General features: G+C 44.7%; 1 protein-coding gene across 1 annotated transcript in view; it reads right to left on the reverse strand.

Moving 5' to 3' along the window:
* LOC141048686 (uncharacterized) overlaps positions 1-21004 on the reverse strand; it is a 75734-nt gene that overhangs the window by 15525 nt on the left and 39205 nt on the right. Inside the window, exons 9-10 of the mRNA XM_073544525.1 lie at positions 20725-20789; positions 10667-10830 (exon numbers count right to left, since the gene is read on the reverse strand). Of these exons, the coding sequence (XP_073400626.1) occupies positions 10667-10830; positions 20725-20789 (229 nt within the window). The remainder of the gene's footprint in view (positions 1-10666; positions 10831-20724; positions 20790-21004) is intronic.

Here is a 21004-nt window from a genome sequence, read left to right on the forward strand (position 1 = left end):
TGGATCCTCGCTCCCCCAAAACAAATTCAGCAAATTCTGCGCTCCCAAGTTGAAATATCCCTTCCCTTCTGAGCCGTAGTGTGCCTAATCCACAGTTAGCACCCACGTTTGGAATTTCGGTAGCGATAACAGCATGCCTAATTTACAGGTGCATGAGCTAGGCACAATGTATGGGCACTACAAAGTACTGGACACTATGATGTACTGGAGACTACAATGTACTGGTCACTACAACATACTGGGGACTACAATGGAGGTTTGTAATTTTCACTCCGCAGCATCCACTGCTGCTTGTTTCTGGAAAACACCCATGGAGTCAAAATCGTCACTACACCTGTAGATAAATTTCCAAAGGAGTATAATTTCCAAAATAGGCTAATATGAGTGGGGAATTCTGCTCTTCTAGCACTTAGAGGTTCTGCATATGGAGTCTGTAAACTATTGTAGGACAATCTGCACTCCAGGAGGCAAATAGCACTCCGTCCCTCCAGAATTTTGTCCCATGGCTAAGCAGTATTATATTGCCTCATTCAGCAGAAATTGTGGGACAAATTTTGGTCCCATTTTAGCCCATTTTCCCTCGTGAAAATGTAAAATCTAGGGCTAATAAAACATTTTGTGTTAAAAATGTAATTATTTTTTTCTTCACTGCCAAATGGTATAAAATTCGGTGACTCACCTGTGGTGTCAATCTGATCACTAAACCCCTTGATGAATTCATTGACAACTGTTGTTTGTAAAATGGATTCTCTTATGGGGAGGGTCTGCTGTTCTGGCACCTCAGGGGCTTTGCCAATGTGACATAGCACCCTCAAATGAGTCCAACAAAATCTGAACTCCAATATGGTGCTTCTTCACTTCTGAGCTTTGCACTGTGCCTTAAAAGTAGTTTTCAACCACATATGGGGTATTGGTGTAGTCAGGAGAAATTGAGGTCCATTTTCTCCTTTCCTTGTAAAAATGAAAAATTTGTGGCTAAAACAATATTTGTGGGAAAAATATATTTTTCCATTTTCACAGATCAACATTGTAAAATTCTGTGAAGCACTTATGGCTTCAAGGTGCTCACCACACATCTAGATAAATTCCTTGAGAGGTCTAGCTTTCAAAATAGTGTCACTTGTTGGCTTTTTGACTGTTTAGGCACATCAGGGGCTCTCCAGATGTGACATGACACCCGCAGTCCATTCCATCAAAGTCTGCATTCCAAAACGTCACTCCTTCCTTTCTGAGCTCTGCTGTGCACCTAAAAAGTAATTTTCCCTCACTTATGGGGTATGTACATACTCAGGAGAAAATGCAAAACAAATTTTGGGGTCCATTTTCTCATGTTACCCTTGTGAAAATAAAAAATTGGGGCTAAAAAAACATTTTTGTGGGATAAATGTGATGTTTTAGTCTCATGGCTCAAAGTTATAAACTTTTATGATGCAACTGGGGGTTCAAGATGCTCACAACATATCTAGATAAGTTCTCTGAGGCATCTAGTTTCCAAAACGGTGTCGCTTGTGGGCGGTTTCCACTATTTAGGCACATCAGGGACTCTCCAAATGCGACATGGCGTCTGCTAATGATTTCAGCAAATTTTGCATTCAAAAAGTCAAATGGTGCTCCCTCACTTCCAAAACCTGCCGTGTGCCCAAACAGTAGTTTTCATCCACATATTGGGTATCAGCATACTCAGGACAAATTGCACAACAAACTGTATGGTGCAATTTCTCCTGTTACCCTTGTGAAAAATAAGGTGTGCATTTTTTGGAATGGTGTCACTTTTGGGTATTTTCTGTCATATAGATGCCTCAAAGTCACTTCAAATTTGATATGGTCCCTAAAAAAATGGTTTTGTAAATTTTGTTGGAAAACTTTTAACCCTTGCAACTTGCTAACAAAAAAAATTATGTTTCAAAACTTGTGCTGATGTATTGTAGACATATGAGAAATTGTATTTATTAACTATGCTTTGTGACATATAACGCTTTCATTTAATGGCAAGAAAATAAAGAAAACTGCAAAAAATTTCAATAAATTTTCATTAATTTTTTTTTACAAATAAACGCAAGTCTTATAGAAGAAATTTTACCACTGCCAGGAAGTATAATATGCCACGAAAAAACAATCTCAGAATCGGTGGGATCAGTTGAAGCGTTCCAGAGTTATTACATCATAAAGTGACACTGGTCAGAATTGTAACATTTGACGTGGTCATGAAGGTGGAAACGGGCTCAGTGGTGATGGGGTTAATGCACAGCATAACAGAAGAATGGCAGCGCATTAGACCAGAGAATAATATGTAAAATGTTCACTCTCCATGATGGGACAAAATAAAAAGGTTAAAAAAAATAATTAAAAAAATAATCACAGAAAAATCTTTCACTATTAAAAATGCTTTTTTATGTATAGAAAAGCCACCACTAAATAGTATCACTGTATTTGGAATGGCTGGAGTTAAAACTGTCCGGATATATAACCCATATGGTGATTACGGTATAAAAAGATAAATACGTATAAACATGCACTGAAAGCTTCAACTCATCCAGTAAAAAACAACCCTCATATACCACTGTTAGCAAAAAAAGAATAGGTCTCTGATTATGAGGATGATAATCTAAAAACTTTCTTTAAAAAAAAATAGCTTCTAGTGCGCAAAAGAAGCAAAACAAAAACTTTTATAAATCTGGTATTGCTAATATCGTACTCACCTGAAGAATAATGTTGGCTTGGGCACCTTTGTATGGCAATCAAACATGCTATTATTGTTTTTGTGAGAAAGTGTATGGCCGGGGTCACACTTACGAGTGTGATGCGAGTCTCTGGCATCAATACCCGGCACTAACGCCGGTACTCGGACCAGAGCGTTCAGCTGCATAGAAATACATGCAGCCGCACACTCTGGTTCCGAGTGCCAGCAACAGTGCCGGGTATTGATGGGTGAGACTCGCTCAAGTTTCTCGCAAGTGTGACCCCGGCCTATACAGTATCACATTTTCCCCTACTAATTGTTGTGAAAATGGAAAATTTGGGACTAAAGTAACATTTTAGTAGAAAAGTTGGATAATATCTATGTTAAAACTTTACCAAACTTTCTGTGTTCAGAACACAATAATGATACATCTAGAAAATTTTGGCAGCTTTTTAGAAAAGAACAATGTAACTTACTACATCCGAACCTGCACTGACCTCACAGTTCCAGTCTCTATAATGAGTCTCATTGTCGTGATATAATTGACGGCATCCACCCATTACATGCTGCATGAACATACAATCCTTTGTTCTCATTGATAATTCACTGTACAACTTATGTAGTACAGTGCATTGTCTAACCCCACAGTGTTTGACTGATAGGTAGTTTATTGGACATGGCCGGTGCTGGAATTTGATAGACTGAGGTGTATGCCAGACCCACAGGCATTGCAGCCATCGACAACGCACAGTCATGCTGTGGGGTTTCCAGTAGGATTACAGAAGAAGAGTTCTTCCCCTGCCTTAAAGGGAATCTGTCCCTCCTGGACGCTTTTAAGCTATTACTATGGGCATACAGGTAATAGAATGGTTAAACTAATCTTACCTGTATGCCTCATAGCTGTGGTGTAGATATTAAGAAAAGCACTTTTATGTTAATGATTTTTTCCAGGCTCCGGGGCATGCGGTGCCTTGAAGAAATCTCTACCTCCTCTCTTCATCACTCCCATACATGTCACACTGCCTTGTGACGTGCAGTTGCGTTGCTGTAATCCTGTGCATACACCATGCACTTGCGCGGTTATTGGTACCTTAACCGCCCTTCTATGGGCAGTGTCTTTATCCTGTTTCTGCGCAGGCGCCGGAGAGTCACTGCACAGTAGCACTATTGAGAGTGGCATCTGAATTATTAAATTGCTGGGATGAGAGCTAAGTCCGCTCTCGGCACATGCATCAGGAGCTCAGCTGTTTATAGGCGGTCTCTGCTGCAGATAGCACAGGCACAACTCCAGTACCTGCGCCATCCCAGATACATAATTCTTTACATCATTGAAGTAGACTACTTTCAGTCTAGATGTACAGTTATATCAATGTGTTGGAAGGGGTTAAGTCATCACCTTGAAGATAATGATGAATGCCTAGAGCTACTGTGTAGGTATCCTGCCCCTGGAGGAGAAGGTTTCTGCAAAATTAAACTAATTTAATATGATGGAAATACGTGGGATGAAGCTCCTATCTAATTCAGCCAGGACCCTGGTGTGAGGTTTTTGGGATAAATTAAAAGATAGAACTAATTCCTTAGTTTTTCACAGTATTTCAACAAGTTTCATTTTTTGATAGAGGTCACCTAGATTTTTTTTTAAAGGAACGGTGCAGTCTTTATTATGAATTAAACCCAACATGCAAAACCATAAGGACGTTATGTGATAGAGGGAGAGGTCCGTGAGCCCTGCACCTCCACGTCTCCTAAATCGTATGAAGATCACATCCTGATTAGTGATGAGCGAGCATGCTCGTCGCTACTCAGCGATCGCCTGAGCATCTCACTGATCGAGCTGCTCGGCGAGTATTTCCGGGGTTGCTTGGCGGGAGCTCGGGTCCCCACTCTGCATGTTTGGCATTTTTTAGAGAGCAAATGAACATGCAGGGATTGTCTGCCACACACTGTAATGCCGCAGCCATGTTGGTTGTGGCATTAGTGATTGGCTTGCCGCACAGCATCATCAGGTCTATACCAGACCTGGCACCGCCATGCTCGTCACAGTCAACTCCAGAATCAGGCGGTGTAAGGAGAGTTGCTGCTGAGCTAGGGAGAGATTTACTTGTGTGTTTTTGTAGGTATACCACAATATCAGACACATATCCATATCAACTAACAGTCCTTCTGAAGACTAATAGCTGCATAGATATTAGTGCTAGGCAATGTAATGTATGTGGCAGACTGCAGTGCATATAACAAGAGGGTCCATTCCGATTCTGTGTGCTGCTGCTACCTATTACAGATATTTGTAGACATAGCCCCAGGTATCAGGGGCCAGGAATATTTTTTTGGGATCTGAATCCTGATGACTTGCTGAAAAAGCAATCCAAAGAACACCTTTTTCTGCTCCATTTGCTGGTTGGGACTGCAGAATACAGTCAGATCTTTTCCATATTACAGCGCTAAAAATCCAGATATTTTCAAGTGGGGTTTGTCTGTCACACGGATAACTTATCAGTGCACTAAAAAATTGTGCCATTTGAAGCCTCCATTTAATTCTTTTTACTGTGTCAGCCAAGTTATTGATGCCAGTTTGCTGAAAAAAAAAATAGTTACCTACAGGCCAGATATTTTCAAGTGGGGTTTGTCGGTCACATGGATCACATATCAGTGCGCTTAAAATTGTGCCATTTCAGGCCTCCATTTAATTTTTTTTGCAGTGTCTTAGTCAAGTCATTGACACCAGTTTTCTGATAAAAGAAATGGTTACCTACAAGCCAGATATTTCAAACTGTGGTTTGTTGTCACACAGATCACATATAAGTTCGCTCCAAATTCAGACATTTGTAGTGAACCTGGAAAATATTGTCCTTCATTTAAAATGGGCAAGGCGCGTGTCAAGGCACCGGAAACTGTAGTGATGGTGCATGCAGAGGCCGAGGCCGAGGGCAAGCTGTAATTGTGCCACAACAAACACCCACATCTTCTCGCCCGAATTTTCTGTCCCAATTACTAGGGCACCGCAGCAGCACACCACTATTGAACCCAGAGCAGTGTCAAAAGGTTGTTGGTTGGACAGCGGATAATGCTTCCAGTCAGTTTACCACCACCAACCATTCTTTCACACGGTCAAGTCTTAGTAGCCGTGAATCTGGGCCGCATATTCCTCACCCTGATCCTCCTTCCTCCCACCATGCCGAGTGCCCGGAGACAACTGATCCCAAACTTGGAGACTCCGAAGAGCTGCTCACTTTTCCATTTATAGATTCGGGCCTCTCGCCCAGCCCACTTGAAGCGGGGCAAGAGGAGATCGCATGTAGCGATGCCCAAATATTTGAGCAGCTACGGTCACACAAAGGGGACGGTGGGAAAGTGTCACAGGAGGTGGACAATGATGAAACAATTGCCATAAAGTCAGGAGGAGGACCAGGATGTGGAAGTGGAAGATGAGGTGGTGGATGATATAGGAACTGACACAACCTGGCAGTAGGGCATGCAGAGCGAGGACAGCAGCACACAGGGGGAGGGAGGCATAGCACCCCAACAGGCAGGAAGAAGCAGTATGGTGGCCGCAGACAGTAGGCGGGCAACCATTCCCCATAACACCAACACGATGGAAGTTCCCAGTACAACTGTTAGGTCTTACCGAGTCTGATTGTTTTTCAAAAACTCTGCTGATTACCCCAAAAAGGCCATTTGCACCACCTGCCATGCCAGCATCAGCAGGAGTAGTAAAACTACCAGCCTGACCACCACCAGCATGATCAGGCACATGGTAGCAAAGCACCTGACTTTGTGGGCCGAACCCCAGGGTCCAGGAACAGTGTCTGCGGGTGACACCACTGCTTCTTCCGCTGTTGTGTGTGCAAGCCAATCCCCTGTTCATAGTGCATGCGAAGAAGCCTCCTGCCCTGCACCTGTTGTTGCACACACTCAACTAGCACCATCATCAAGAACGGCCACGTCCTTGTTCCATCTCAGCATTCAGTTGTCCATACCCCAGTCCTCGGAACGCAAGCGCAAATATGCAGCCAACGCCCCACAGGCAACAGTACTAAATTCACACATTTCGTGACTGCTTGCGCTCGAAATGTTGTCTTTTTTTGGCTCATCGAGACGGAAGCTTTCCGCAACCTGATGGCAGCAGCCGTCCCTCGGTACTCGGTCCCCAGCTGCCACTATTTCTACCCGGTGTGCCATCCCTGCATTACACAAGCACATGTCCCACAACATTAGCTGTGCCTTCAACAATGCAGTTATTAGGAAAGTCCACCTAACCACAGACACGAGGACAAGTGCTTGTGGGCAGGGACGATACATCTCGCTGATAGCACACTGGGTTAACATAGTGGAAGCCGGGACCCAGTTGGACCTTGGGATGGAACACTAAAGCATGTAAATTCAGCTGACACCTGGACTGGATGCTGTTCCTCCTTCATGTCTCTTGGAATGGAACACGTCCTCCCGACGCCGAGGATTGCGGGCTCTCGCTCAATCAGGCTTGCCCCCACAGTCTACAGCGCCTGCACCTCCTCCTCCACCTCCTCCTCTTCAGCCTCCATCTCCGAAATGACCACATCAGTCACAAGCTGGAAGAACTGCAGCACTGCCTCAGCCAAGCGGCAACAGGCTGTGCTGAAGCTAATATGCTTAGGCAACAAACCGCACAATGCTGAAGAGTTGTGGACAGTTCTGAAAGAGCAGGCAGATCTGTGGCTGACACCGCTGAACCTACAGCCAGGCATTGTCGTGTGTGACAATGGCTGGAACCTGGTGGCGGCTCTGAGGCAATGCGAGCTCACACACGCACCATGTATGTCCCATGTGCTTAACCTCGTGGTTCAGCGGTCTCTCAAAACCTACCCATAGCGGCCGGATCTGCTTGTCAAAGTACGCCTCCTGTGTGCCCATTTTAGAAAGTCAGCTACAGCTTCTGCCGCCCTTGCCATGCTTCAGCAGCATTTGCAGCTTCTGCCTCACCGACTGGTGTGTGATGTCCCCACGCATTCGAATTCTACACTTCAGATGTTGGGAAGTATTTGTGAGCAGAAGAGGACAGTTGTTGACTACCACCATTCAGTTCAGTTCAGACTCCACACATAAGACCTCAGGAGTGGACATGGATGTCAGACATATGTACCATCCTCCAAAACTTTGAGGGCTCCACCAAGATGGTGAGCAGCAATGACGCCATAATTAGCATCACCATCCCGCTTCTCTGACTTGTGAAACGCTCTCTGATCACAATTAACGAGGATGCAATGCAGGCGGTGCATGATGAGAAGGAGAAGGATCAGTACAGGGTGATTACACACAGCCTCATCTCATCTCGACATGTATTGGGTGACAATGACAAAGAGGAGGAGGAGGAAGAACAGGAGCTAATTTTATGCGCTATAGACGGTACTACCTCCACAACTGTCATACCGTCTGTTCATCATGGATGGCCTGAGGACAGGGAGGAGGAGGAGGAGAAGAGCATGGTCAGTCGTCCTCTTGGTGAGGACATGGAAGTCTTGCCTGTTAGCAGTCTGGCACGCTTGGCTGAGTTTATGTTACACTGCCTTTTCCGTGACTCTCGCATTAACAAAATTTTGGGTGACAGTCATTACTAGTTGGTGACATTTCTAGACCCAAGCTACAAGGAGAACTTTATCTCCCTTATTCCTGAGGTGGACAGGTCAATTAAAATGGGGCAGTACCAGAAGACCGTTGTTGCGGAATTATTTAAAAAATTCCCATCTGAAAACGCTGAGGTCACAGGTGAGAGAGACAACTCCAATCCAGCAGAGACAGGGGAAGACTGTCAATGTTCTGGGAGAGTTTTCTCAGTCCCTCCCATCACACAGGCCCTGAGGTGCGGGGTACTCTCACAAGGAGTGCAAAGTTTGGGAAGACGCTGAGGGAGTACCTTGCTGACTGTACCAACGCCCTCCGTGATTCATATGTGCCTTATAATTATTGGATGTCCAAGCTGGATATGTGGCATGAATTGGCTCTCTACGCCTTGGAGGTCCTGGCCTGCCCTGCTGCTAGCGTTTTGTCAGGGGGGGTTTAGTGCCGCTGGTGGAATTATAACTGATAAGCGCATACGCCTATCAACTGAAAATGCTAATAAAAATGAACAATGGCTGGATTGGGACAGACTTCTCAACACCACCGATTGATAGCAGCGTACCATAAAGTCAAAATCTGTGTCTTTTTTTGGGAGGTCTATTCCCATGCACCTCTTCACATCCACACATGGGTATACACTTCCTGATTTTGGCTATTTGCTGTTGTCCTCATCCTCCACCACCATATCACCAGGGTAACCGTGGTCCGTGATGCAACACCCACATAATTTTTTAAACGGGTGTTTATGATGGACGCAAAAAAAAAAATTAGTATACAGTCTGTTCATGTATACCTCCCAGGGGTAAATGTTTGTAAGCCCATACACTTACTGCATGGGCATTAAAAGTATTGGAGACCCACTCCTTTCTAATGGGAACATTTTGTAATGAGGCCATCCTCCACGTCTCTTCCAAGGGGCATTGGAGTGCCTCCAAATTTTTGGCAGCCCTTGTTTTCACTGCATAGGAAAACAGTATGGGAAACCCACTTCCTAATAATAGGAACATTTTTTTCAGGAGGCCCTCTGACCTCTACATCTCTTCCAAGTGGCATTGGAGTAGGTCCAAATTTTTGACAGGCCTTGCATTCAATGCATAGTCAAATAGTATGGGAGAACCACTTCCTAATAATGGGAACATTGCTTTTAGGAGGACCTCCTGTACATCTGTTCAAAGGGTTATTGGGGTGCGTCCAAAATTGGGACAGGTCTTGTATTTACTGCATAGGCAAACAGTATGAGAGTACCAACATCCTAATAATGGGATGATTGCTTTCAGTATACCCTCCTGTATGTCTCTTCAAAGGGGTATTGTGGTGCATCCAAATTTGGGGCAGGTCTTGCATTCATTTTATACGCAATAACAGTATAAGAGACCCACTGTTTAATAATGGTAACAACAAAGCATAGCCGGCTGATGGCTCTCTAAGAATAGTGAGGGCTGCCTGATGGCCCTATAAAAATAGATTTTGTGACTTTCAGAGTACCTCCTTCATAAATGAAACAGGATGTGTCTGATGATGTGTCACACACCACATGGCCAGATAAGGCTGTAAAATGATAAAATGATATTTCCTAGTGAATGCATTTGTTTTGGTTGAAAGCAATGCTAAAGTTCAAAAACGCATCAAGAATGCTATGTGTGAACATAGCCCAAGCATTTTTTTGGGGGGTTATTTATTTTGCCTTATATACAAGTCATTACCCTGGAAAGGATGTTCCTTAACATATTTCCCAGGAAAATCCATTTTGGTTTCATTTTTGCATGTTTCATTGTGAGTCTGTAAAAGTGGTGTAAGACTCTGACAACATTGTTCACAGCAGTGACCTGGGAGTCAGAAATGCTTCCAGTGGTCTTCCCCATGCTCGTTCCATGTCATTTGAGCTCTGTTCCCTTCGATTTCCGCAATTTTTAGTCCATCTGCAGACTGCCGGGAAGGGGGGGGGGGGCAGAAGTAAAAATGCTCAAGTTTCCCATAGACTTACATTGGGCTCGATGCTTGGGTCGAGCACCCGAGCATTCCAAATTGCTCCAAGCACCAGAGCAATTTAGTGCTCGCCCATCATTAGTCCTGATCTAAGTGTAGACGCTCAACAAACAAGTTCCCTGACCGAACAGCAAAGCGTCAGGAGAGACAGGAGAGGAAATGTTCTCATGTTATTGAGCAGTGAGAAATCACGACTATTTAGCAGTAGTGTCCGAGAAATATAAAAGTTATAGACAATAAAAATATAATGTTCTTTCACTATAATAAATTACGCTGGAGAAAGTTATTTTCTTGCTATCAATTATTTACTTTTAAATAATACTGCTCTTTTTATGAATAATATTTTTGCTTATGGAGGGTTGTGTGACTATTATATAGTTCAGAATAATCCCAGTGTACATTTACCTCTAGATTGAATGCTCCAAGGATCAAACTCTAAATTCTCAAGAGTATTCGGCGGTGAGGTGTTTTTCAATCCTTCGCTCACTGCTTCAACCATCTGTTCGGAGGTAGGAGTATCTGCAGCATTTTCAGAAACTGTATCCATGGTGGTGATTATAGAACCTTCCCTGCAGGACGAAACCAAAGAGTCAGGTTAGAAGTTCTGAAATGTCCAGCATACGGTGTCTGGCAGTAGAATTTGGCCAGAGTAAGTTGACGGTGAGAATAATTTCATGGGGAAGTGTCTTCTATACCAAAAACTATAGTGGAGATTTATTATATAAAATGCAGCTGAATTCTGACTCACTTTGCACTAAGAAACCCCTCTTTTTTATTTGCATCACATTTATTGTGTTGTAAATACATTTATCTCCTTGATCAACAAGGAAGCCTGGCAGGAAAGGGGATGTGTCCTTATTGCAGCTCTGTGCTTCAAAAAATATGCTCACAATTTTGAGGCAAGTTTTTAACATAGTAACCTAGTTAGCAAGGCCGAAAAAAGCCATTTGTCCATCCAGTTCAGCCTATGTTCCGTCAGAATAAATCCCCAGATCTACATCCTTCTAAAGAACCTAATAATAACTGTAGGATGCAATATTGTTACGCTCCAGGAAGACATCCAGGCCTCTCTTGAGTTCGCCATCACCACCTCCTCAGGCAGGGAATTCCAGATTATCACTGCCCTAACAGTAAAGAATCCTCTTCTATGTTGGTGGAAAAACCTTTTCTCCTCCAGACGCAGAGAATGCCCCCTTGTGGCCATCACCTTCCTTGGTATAAACAGATCCTCGGAGAGATATTTGTATTGTCCCCTTATATACTTATATACGGTTAGTAGATACGCCCCTCAGTCGCAACTTTTTAGCACAGAGTAAGCCAGATAATAGGTGTCAATTGGCTAAGAAAAAATATATAGTGGCGTCCTCAATATTTTGTGACATCGTACTTGACTAACCTCCTGATGAATGGCTCTCTAAAATGGGAAACACATCAAGCTGTTAGAGGTGATATGTATTGGTAATTATGGGGAATGAACATCTTTAATCCCTTGAATGTTCACGAATGATATCCCTCCTTTGAAGCAAATGTCCTGATCTTTTACTGTGATCATCTCATACGGGGACAATCTTGTGTCTTTCTACCTGTTGCTGGAAGGTGATGTCTATTTATGGTGTCTAGTGTGATGGATGACTTACACCATCACTAGATGGCTCTGGCTTTGTACCTGCTTCAATATGAGGGACACTAGTAGTCTGGGGTACCTTCCCTAAGGAGAGGCGACAATGAGCGGGGCACCTATCTTGCATTTCCTATTAGGATGCCACCTCTGTGGTTAGGTAGGTTTGTATTGAAGGCTTTATAGGGAGAGTACAGACAATTATCATTTTTGGTGTATCTGTGACACTTTCACCTCAATACTTCACATTTATGTTAAAATTAATATTGATAATTCTGCTCCTTTATCTTTCCCATTGAAGTCATTGCAGATTTGCATTTGACATGTATTTTACTCAGGAGGTGATAAGTAACTTTCTTACATTGCACATTTCGGATTGGTGACTATGTGGCGCCCCTGAGGGTTCAGTCGCCACAGAGGTACTGTGTTATGATTGAGTCACCGTAGGAGGCAAAAACAGAAATGCAAGCTAAGTCCAGAAAACCAGAGAAATTGGCAGCTATTGGATTGCAGACCCCTGAACCTATCAACACAACTAGCAGTAGCCGTGGGGGGTTCCTACGATGCCCTAGACCCCTCGATCACAGCCGGAGAGCTAGATAGCCTAAAGACAGAAAGGGAAATCTAAACTGCCCCAGAGCAGACGCCAAAGCAAAAGGCAGCCCCCCACATATAATGACGGTGAAGCAAGAAGAAAGAACACAACACAGACAGAAAGATAGACTGAGCAAAGACGGGGCCCAAGCTAACTTGATAGGAAAGGACAGGAAGGCTGCTGTCTGCAATCCGTGAAAAACCCTATGAAAATAAGAGCCAACAGACTGACAGTGAAAAGGGCCCTGAAGACGCTAGGCTTCAAAAAGACTATGTCAGTACTCAGGAATATTCTGAAGACAGAGCAACAGGCAAAAGGAGATTCAGCTCACCCCAGCAGGGAATGGCAGAATCCAGAAAAGCAAGGCAAACAAAAAACCAAACACAAATGCAAAAAGGCAACGCAGAAAACTTAGCTTTAGAGGAGCAGGAATCAGACTGGTGTCCTAGAAATCCACAGAGAAATCACCCGCAGGGCAGAAAGGCGTAGGCAGCCTTATATCCAGTCAGTGACTCCACTCAGCCAGTCATTATCATTAGTCTCAGGTGCCTGATAATCAGGCTCATTACCTTCCTTTACCAGAATAGGGAGTTCACCAGACCTCAGTGACGAAGGGGAAAATGAACTCGCAACAGTACCTCCCCCTTGAGGAGGGGTCACTGAACCCTCAACCACGCCACCAGGGCGATCAGGGTGAGCCCGATGAAAGGCACGCACCAATCTTTTGGCATGAATATCAGAGGCAGAGACACAGGAATTATCCTCCTGACCATAACCCTTCCACTTAACCAAATACTGGAGTCTCCGTCTAGCCAGACGGGAATCCAGAATTTTCTCTACCTCATATTCCATGTTACCTTCAACCAATACAGGGTCCGGAGGTGCCACCCCAGGAACAACTGGTTCAACAAACTTCTTCAACAAGGACTTATGGAACACATTATGGATTTTAAATGTGACAGGAAGAGCCAAACGAAAAGAGACCGGATTAATAATCTCCAAAATCTTGTAAGGTCCAATAAATCTAGGCTTAAACTTAGGAGAAGCCACCTTCATAGCAATATTTTTTGATGATAACCACACCATATCACCAATCTTAAACTGGGGACCAATGGTCCTATGTCGATTGGAAAACCGCTGGGCCTTTTCCTGGGAAAGAGACAACTTATCCACCACTTGGTCCCAGATCTGGTGCATTCTCTCCACCACAGTGTCAACACCTGGGCAGGCAGAAGGCTCCACCTGCCCTGAAGAAAATCGAGGATGAAACCCAAAGTTACAAAAAAAAGGTGACATCAAAGTGGCAGAACTAGCTCTATTATTTAAAGCAAATTCGGCCAAGGGCAAAAATGAAACCCAGTCATCCTGATCAGCGGAAATAAAACATCTCAAATACGACTCCAAGGTCTGGTTTGTTCTCTCTGTCTGCCCATTGGTCTGAGGGTGAAAAGAGGAGGAGAAGGACAACTGAATTCCTAGCTTGGAACAGAAAGTTTTCCAAAATCTAGACACAAACTGAACTCCTCTGTCAGATACAATGTTCTCAGGTATCCCGTGCAAGCGAACCACCTGTTGCAAAAACAGAGGCACCAACTCAGAGGAAGACGGCAACTTAGGGAGTGGTACAAGATGAACCATCTTAGAGAACCTATCACAAATCACCCAAATAACAGTCATCCTTTGAGAGACAGGCATATCAGAGATGAAATCCATTGAAATATGGGTCCATGGCCTCTTGGGGACAGGCAAAGGCATCAACAACCCACTAGAGCGAGAACAAGATTTAGACCGGGAGCACGTCGCACAGGACTACTGCACAAAATTCCTGACATCACGAGATAAGGAGGGCCACCAAAAAGACCGACTCACCAGATCTCTAGTACCAAAAATACCTGGATGACCAGCCAAAGCCGAGCAATGAACTTCAGACATCACTCTCTTCTTCCACTGGTCAGGAACATACAACTTTCCACTGGGACAACGCTCAGGTTTGTCCTCCTGGAACTCTTCCAGAGCACGTCTCAAATCGGGCGAGATGGCAGAAAGAACTACCCCTTCACCTAAGATGGTAGCAGGCTTGGTCACCACTGGAGAATCAGCAAAGAAGCTCCTAGAGAGGGCGTCTGCCTTGACATTCTTAGTTCCAGGAAGAAAAGAGACCACAAAATCAAAACGTGTAAAAAACAAGGCCCACCTAGCCTGTCTAGGGTTCAAGCGTTTAGCCGACTCAAGATAAATCAAATTCTTGTGGTCAGTGAGGACCACAACTTGATGTTTAGCTCCCTCCAACCAATGCCTCCACTCCTCAAATGCCCATTTCATGGCCAACAGTTCCCGATTCCCCACATCATAGTTAGGTTCAGATGGAGAGAACTTTCGGGAAAAGAAAGCGCAGGGATTCATTTTAGATGTTACAGGATCCTTTTGGGACAAAACAGCTCCAGCACCAATCTCAGAAGCATCCACCTCTACCTGGAACGGGAGTGAGACATCAGGTTGCCGCAAAACCAGGGCGGAGGTAAATCTTCGCTTCAGCTCCTGAAAGGAAGCAACAGCCTCCGGAGACCAATTCAACACATCAGCACCCTTCTTAGTCAGATCAGTCAATGGCTTGGCAATACTAGAAAATTTTGCTATAAATTTCCGATAAAAATTAGCAAAACCCAAAAACTTCTGGAGGGTCTTCAAAGAAGTGGGCTGAACCCAATCATAAATGGCCTGTACCTTGGCCGGATCCATTTCAATAGTTAACGGAGACAAAATAAATCCCAAAAATGAAATCCTCTGTACTCCAAAAAGGCATTTCGATCCTTTGACATACAGGGAATTCTCCCTCAAGATCCGGACCACAGTCCGAATATGTTCCACATGAGAATCCCAATCTTTGGAGAAGATCAAAATATCATCCAGATAGATAATCAAAAAATTTTTCGACAAAGTCTCGGAAAATATCGTTCATGAAGCACTGGAAGACAGAATGGGCATTAGTGAGCCCAAAAGGCATCACCAGGTACTCAAAATGTCCCTCCGGAGTATTAAACGCCGTCTTCCATTCATCCCCCTGCTTAATGCGGATAAGATTATACGCCCCCCTGAGGTCAAGCTTGGTAAACCAGCAAGCACCTCTAACTCTAGAGAATAGATCCGAAATCAGGGGTAACGGATCCTGATATTTAATAGTAATTTTGTTGAGGGCACGATAATCAATACAAGGCCTTAAAGAACCATCCTTTTTGGCCACAAAAAAAAAAACGGCACCTAAGGGTGAAGAGGATGGTCTAATATGACCCTTCTCCAACGCCTCCTTAATATAGGACCGCACAGCCTCGTGCTCGGGTACAGATAAATTGAAGAGCCGACCATTGGGAAATTTACACCCCGGGCTCAGTTCAATTGCACAGTCATAACTCCTATGAGGAGGCAAGGACGCAGACTCATTCTCACTAAATACATCATAAAAGTCCGCCAAATAGTCAGGAATATCATGCGACTGAGGAGAGGTGGAAAAAACCGGAGCCTCACTGAAGGCACACCGACAACCCCAACTCACCACAGACACAGATTTCCAATCCAAAACTGGATTATGAATTTGCAACCAGGGAAACTCCAGAACAACAGCATCATGCAGACCATGCAACACCAAAAATCTGCAATTTTCTTGATGGTCTGGGGCGACCCGCATGACCACCTGGGTCCAAAACTGAGGTTTATTTTTCGCCAAAGGAGTAGCATCAATCCCCCTCAAAGGGATAGGCGTCTGCAGAGGTGTCATCGGAAATCCACAACGTTTAGCAAAATCCAAGTCCATTAGGTTTAGCGCTGCTCCCGAATCCACAAAAGCCTTGGCGGAAAATGTGGACAGGGAGCAGATCAGAGTAATTGCCAGAAGAAACTTAGGTTGAACACCACCAACAGAAAACGTGTGTGCAAAGCGTTTCTCTCGTTTAGGACAAACAGAAATTATATGCGAGGCATCTCCACAGAAAAAGCACAGCTTATTACGCCTTCTGAACTCCTGACGTTGCGCCTTAGACAAAACTCTATCACATTCCATAGGTTCAGACGTCTGTTCAACCGTTGGCAACACCTCTCGTGCAATCCTGCGTTCACGTAAACGCCGATCAACCTGAATGGCTAATGACATAGAATCGTCCAGACCAGAGGGAACAGGAAATCCCACCATAGTATCTTTTACAGCTTCTGACAAACCCTTCCGAAAGAGAGCAGCCAAGGCATTATCATTCCAGGTAGTAAGGACCGCCCACTTTCGGAACTTTTGACAGTACAACTCTGCAGAATCTCGACCCTGGTTCAATGCCAACAGGGTCTTTTCAGCCTGATCAACAGCATTAGGTTCGTCATACAACAACCCCAAGGCTTGAAAGAATGCGTTCACATTAGTCAGAATAGGATCATCTGGTTTCAAAGAAAACGCCCAATCCTGGGGATCGCCACGCAGGAAAGAGATGACAATTTTAACCTGCTGCGCGGAGTTCCCTGACGAGTTGGGCTTCAAGGCAAAAAATAATTTACAATTATTTTTGAAACTCAAAAATTTAGATCGATCCCCAAAAAATACATCAGGTATAGGGATCTTTGGTTCAACAGCATGTGAACGAGCAAGGTAGGCGGAAATTCCCCACAATTCCGCAGCGAGCTGCTCCACACGATCAGACAATTGTTTTATCTCCATTGAGAGAAAAAAAAATTCCCCCTACGGCCTCAGAGATATAGAGGAAAGAATATACAAACACCCTCTTTTTTTTTTTTTTTTTTTTAAACACAATTCTTTCCTGCTATTCAGTACCCTAGGATCTGCGGTAGGGCGGGTGATTATGTTATGATTGAGTCACCGTAGGAGGCAAAAACAGAAATGCAAGCTAAGTCCAGAAAACCAGAGAAGTTGGCAGCTATCGGATTGCAGACCCCTGAACCTATCAACACAACTAGCAGTAGCCGTGGGGGGTTCCTACGATGCCCTAGACCCCTCGATCACAGCCGGAGAGCTAGATAGCCTAAAGACAGAAAGGGAAATCTAAACTGCCCCAGAGCAGACCCCAAAGCAAAAGGCAGCCCCCCACATATAATGACGGTGAAGCAAGAAGAAAGAACACAACACAGACAGAAAGATAGACTGAGCAAAGACGGGGCCCAAGCTAACTTGATAGGAAAGGACAGGAAGGCTGCTGTCTGCAATCCGTGAAAAACCCTATGAAAATAAGAGCCAACAGACTGACAGTGAAAAGGGCCCTGAAGACGCTAGGCTTCAAAAAGACTATGTCAGTACTCAGGAATATTCTGAAGACAGAGCAACAGGCAAAAGGAGATTCAGTTCACTCCAGCAGGGAATGGCAGAATCCAGAAAAGCAAGGCAAACAAAAAACCAAACACAAATGCAAAAAGGCAATGCAGAAAACTCAGCTTTAGAGGAGCAGGAATCAGACTGGTGTCCTAGAAGTCCACAGAGAAATCACCCGCAGGGCAGAAAGGCGTAGGCAGCCTTATATCCAGTCAGTGACTCCACTCAGCCAGTCATCATCATTAGTCTCAGGTGCCTGATAATCAGGCTCATTACCTTCCTTTACCAGAAAAGGGAGTTCACCAGACCTCAGTGACGAAGGGGAAAATGAACTCGCAACAGTACTGCACCTCCTCCTGAGGTGTAGTATCCCACTCTCCAGGTAAGATGGAACACCTGACCAGCCTCCAACACCTGCATCCCACACAACATAGTAGTGTAGCAAAGCACCTTTGGTGGCTCCCTGCTTGGAACACGAAGAGTGCTGGGAGGTGGGTGGAGCTTAGACTGCGGAAGAATATTAGGACTAGGTCAGTCTGTGAGAGGAGATCCCCTGAGTGGGATGGATTGAAGGAAGTGCTACAGCAGACTCCTGTGACCTGGAGCTGCTGGCACAAGAAAGAGATATAGAAAGCCTGATTCTTCAGAAGAAAGATAGTTTGGTACGGAACGTAAGGAGAAGAAGAGAACTAAGGACTAGGGTCCTCAAGTTCTAAGTGCATGGCCGGGGTCCGGTACCCAAGGTTGTATGGATACTGATGGTCCTGCAGCAGACACCGAAGGAATAGAAGTTGTCACCACTTTATTCCCACCCAAGACTTGGGGGCACAACAGCAACGTGAGTGAATCGGGTCTTGGTAGCAAGGAGTCCCCGAAGCAGGCTACAGCTGTCTGCTGTACAAGTAGAGTTCAAAGGAACATCTGAAAGGAGGAACTTGGGTTTAACACACAACCACAAGTACTTCATTACAAGTGCTAGAAAGGAGACGTTCAGAACAGGCACATGAAAGGGAGAGCTGGAAAGGTTAATTCCATCTGCCTGGGAGTTGGCTGAGCCCCTGATCTGGAGACCGCGGCATGGAAGCGGGCACCTGTCTGTGCCAAGAACATGAGTAAAAGAACTGGAACTGCATTCATTGTTTTGTTGCCTTCTTCCTGCGCCAACCCACTCAGCACTGCTACATCTCTGTGCCTAAGGCCTGTTTCACACTTCAGTTTATTTGTGTCAGTTAAAATCCGCCAAAATGGCGGAAAGCGGATCCGTTGCTAACTGATGTGAACGGATGCCACTGGACCGTTTTTTTGACGGATCCGATGAATGAAGAATTTTAAAGGAACCGCAGCCCGGGGAGGAGAGAGAGAGAGAGAGAGAGAATTTTTTTCCAGCCACCAGAACAGACTTTAGGGTTAAATTTCCGGCTGAGTGAAGACTTTCGGGCATGCGCAGTGTGAAGTGCGGATCCTGCCGGCCGAAAAAACGTTACATGCTCCGTTCGGGCATGTCGGCGGACGGCAAAATTTTGTCGGATCCGCAAAAAAACGGATCCAACGGATGGCCATCCGTCAAGATCCGCCGGTAATGCAACTCAATGGGGAAAAAAACGGATCCGCCAAACAAAATGGCGGATCCGTTTTTTTTGCAAAACGGCGGATCTTGACTGATGGACAAAAACTGAACTGTGAAACAGGCCTAACACTGCATCATCTCCTTCTCCTCACTATCTCCTCATCTGCCAACCTCTTCCACACTGCCCTGGGACTACAGCTACACCTGTGGGGAGCTTCAACATCATTGCTGCACCACACCATCTGTCCCAGAGAAGCAGCCCTGCAGCGCTGGTCAAACTGACCAGAAACCACAGGTGGCACGTCACAAATCATCTCAATAACTTTATCCCCATTACACTACCCCCTTTTCCATGGACGCCCAGGGTCATGGACCGGGTCACCGCCACTGTGACACTTCCCTCTGAGATACCAGCCCAGTACCGAGTAACCCACGGCCCTGGCGGGCGATCCATTTTTGGCGACACGAACAGGATGACGAAGCCGGGTACCACCGGGTTCTGTGTGCTGAAGATTTATTGGACTTAAAATTGCGGAAAATGTGCAAAACAACCAAATTAATAGACTGTAATATGGACTCTCAAAATGGCCGCCGGCGCGGTGAAGAAGGGCATGACAACATGGGTGGCCGTAAGAAAAGCGCAAACTGTCCTGGGCCTCCCCTGCCTGAACCCTCAGGGGCGCCACAACTGCCTCTGTCTTGGATTCCTCTCCTGGACAGGTGTCTGTTTAGTATATGGTCCTATCTGAACAGGTCGGCTTGTTGTGGTAGGTTAGCGAATATCATTTTCTGTTAAATCTTTTGTGAGTCTTTGCTGTTAGATTGCAGTCACACATGTGTACCTCCTGCACAGACCAAACAATTATGGGAGGTTCTAACCAACTTAGTTTTTTGTGTCCCTCGTACACTAGTTATTCTCCTGAGGAGATATCACCGGAGCCATATTATAACATTTTCCTATAAATATTCCCACAATTTGTACTGCAGAGCTGCACTTTACCTACGGATAGGAATTTGCTGCCATAGTCAGGCATTCTGATGGCTATAAGTAGTAATATTTGTCCACCTGGCGTTCACCGCGGTCTACAAGTGTCACGTCCTCTTCCTTATGAAGTTGTATAAAGCTCAGACGCTCTACAGTACCTCAATACCAATTCTGCCTGTTGTGCTGATGTAGCAGAAAAGGGGACATAAGACCTCTATAGTGTTTAACACATGGGTAGCAAATACCTAAAATGTATCAGTAATCCCTCATGTAGTATCAGACTAGGATGTGAAATGTCCAAATGTGGCTAATAGTGGTGATGTCCCTGGATGATAATTTTCCTCCCAGGTCATTATCATTGTGTCACTGTTATCACACTCATATACAATAAGTACTTACTCATATATAATGTTGATTATCTTTATCGGACCTTTCTTCAAAACTTGCGGTAAAAAGGACGTCATCTGTAGAATAAGATCAGAGGAGATAAGAGTGAGCTCTCCAGTAATGTGATTGTGGGATCACCCCCATCCTCCTGTGTTATAGCATCCAGTGTGATCTGATGCAGGCCATACTCCATAGATCTTACTGAGGCGACAGGTGATGGAGGAAAAGGCACAAATATTGCTGAAAATAAAGTCCTACTCATATCAGGAGTGGATCTAATTTTTTCATTAAG

The sequence above is a fragment of the Dendrobates tinctorius genome, unplaced genomic scaffold, assembly GCF_039654945.1.
Source record: "Dendrobates tinctorius isolate UK_male_01 unplaced genomic scaffold, ASM3965494v1 ptg000138l, whole genome shotgun sequence".
In the NCBI taxonomy this organism is placed as follows: domain Eukaryota; kingdom Metazoa; phylum Chordata; class Amphibia; order Anura; family Dendrobatidae; genus Dendrobates; species Dendrobates tinctorius.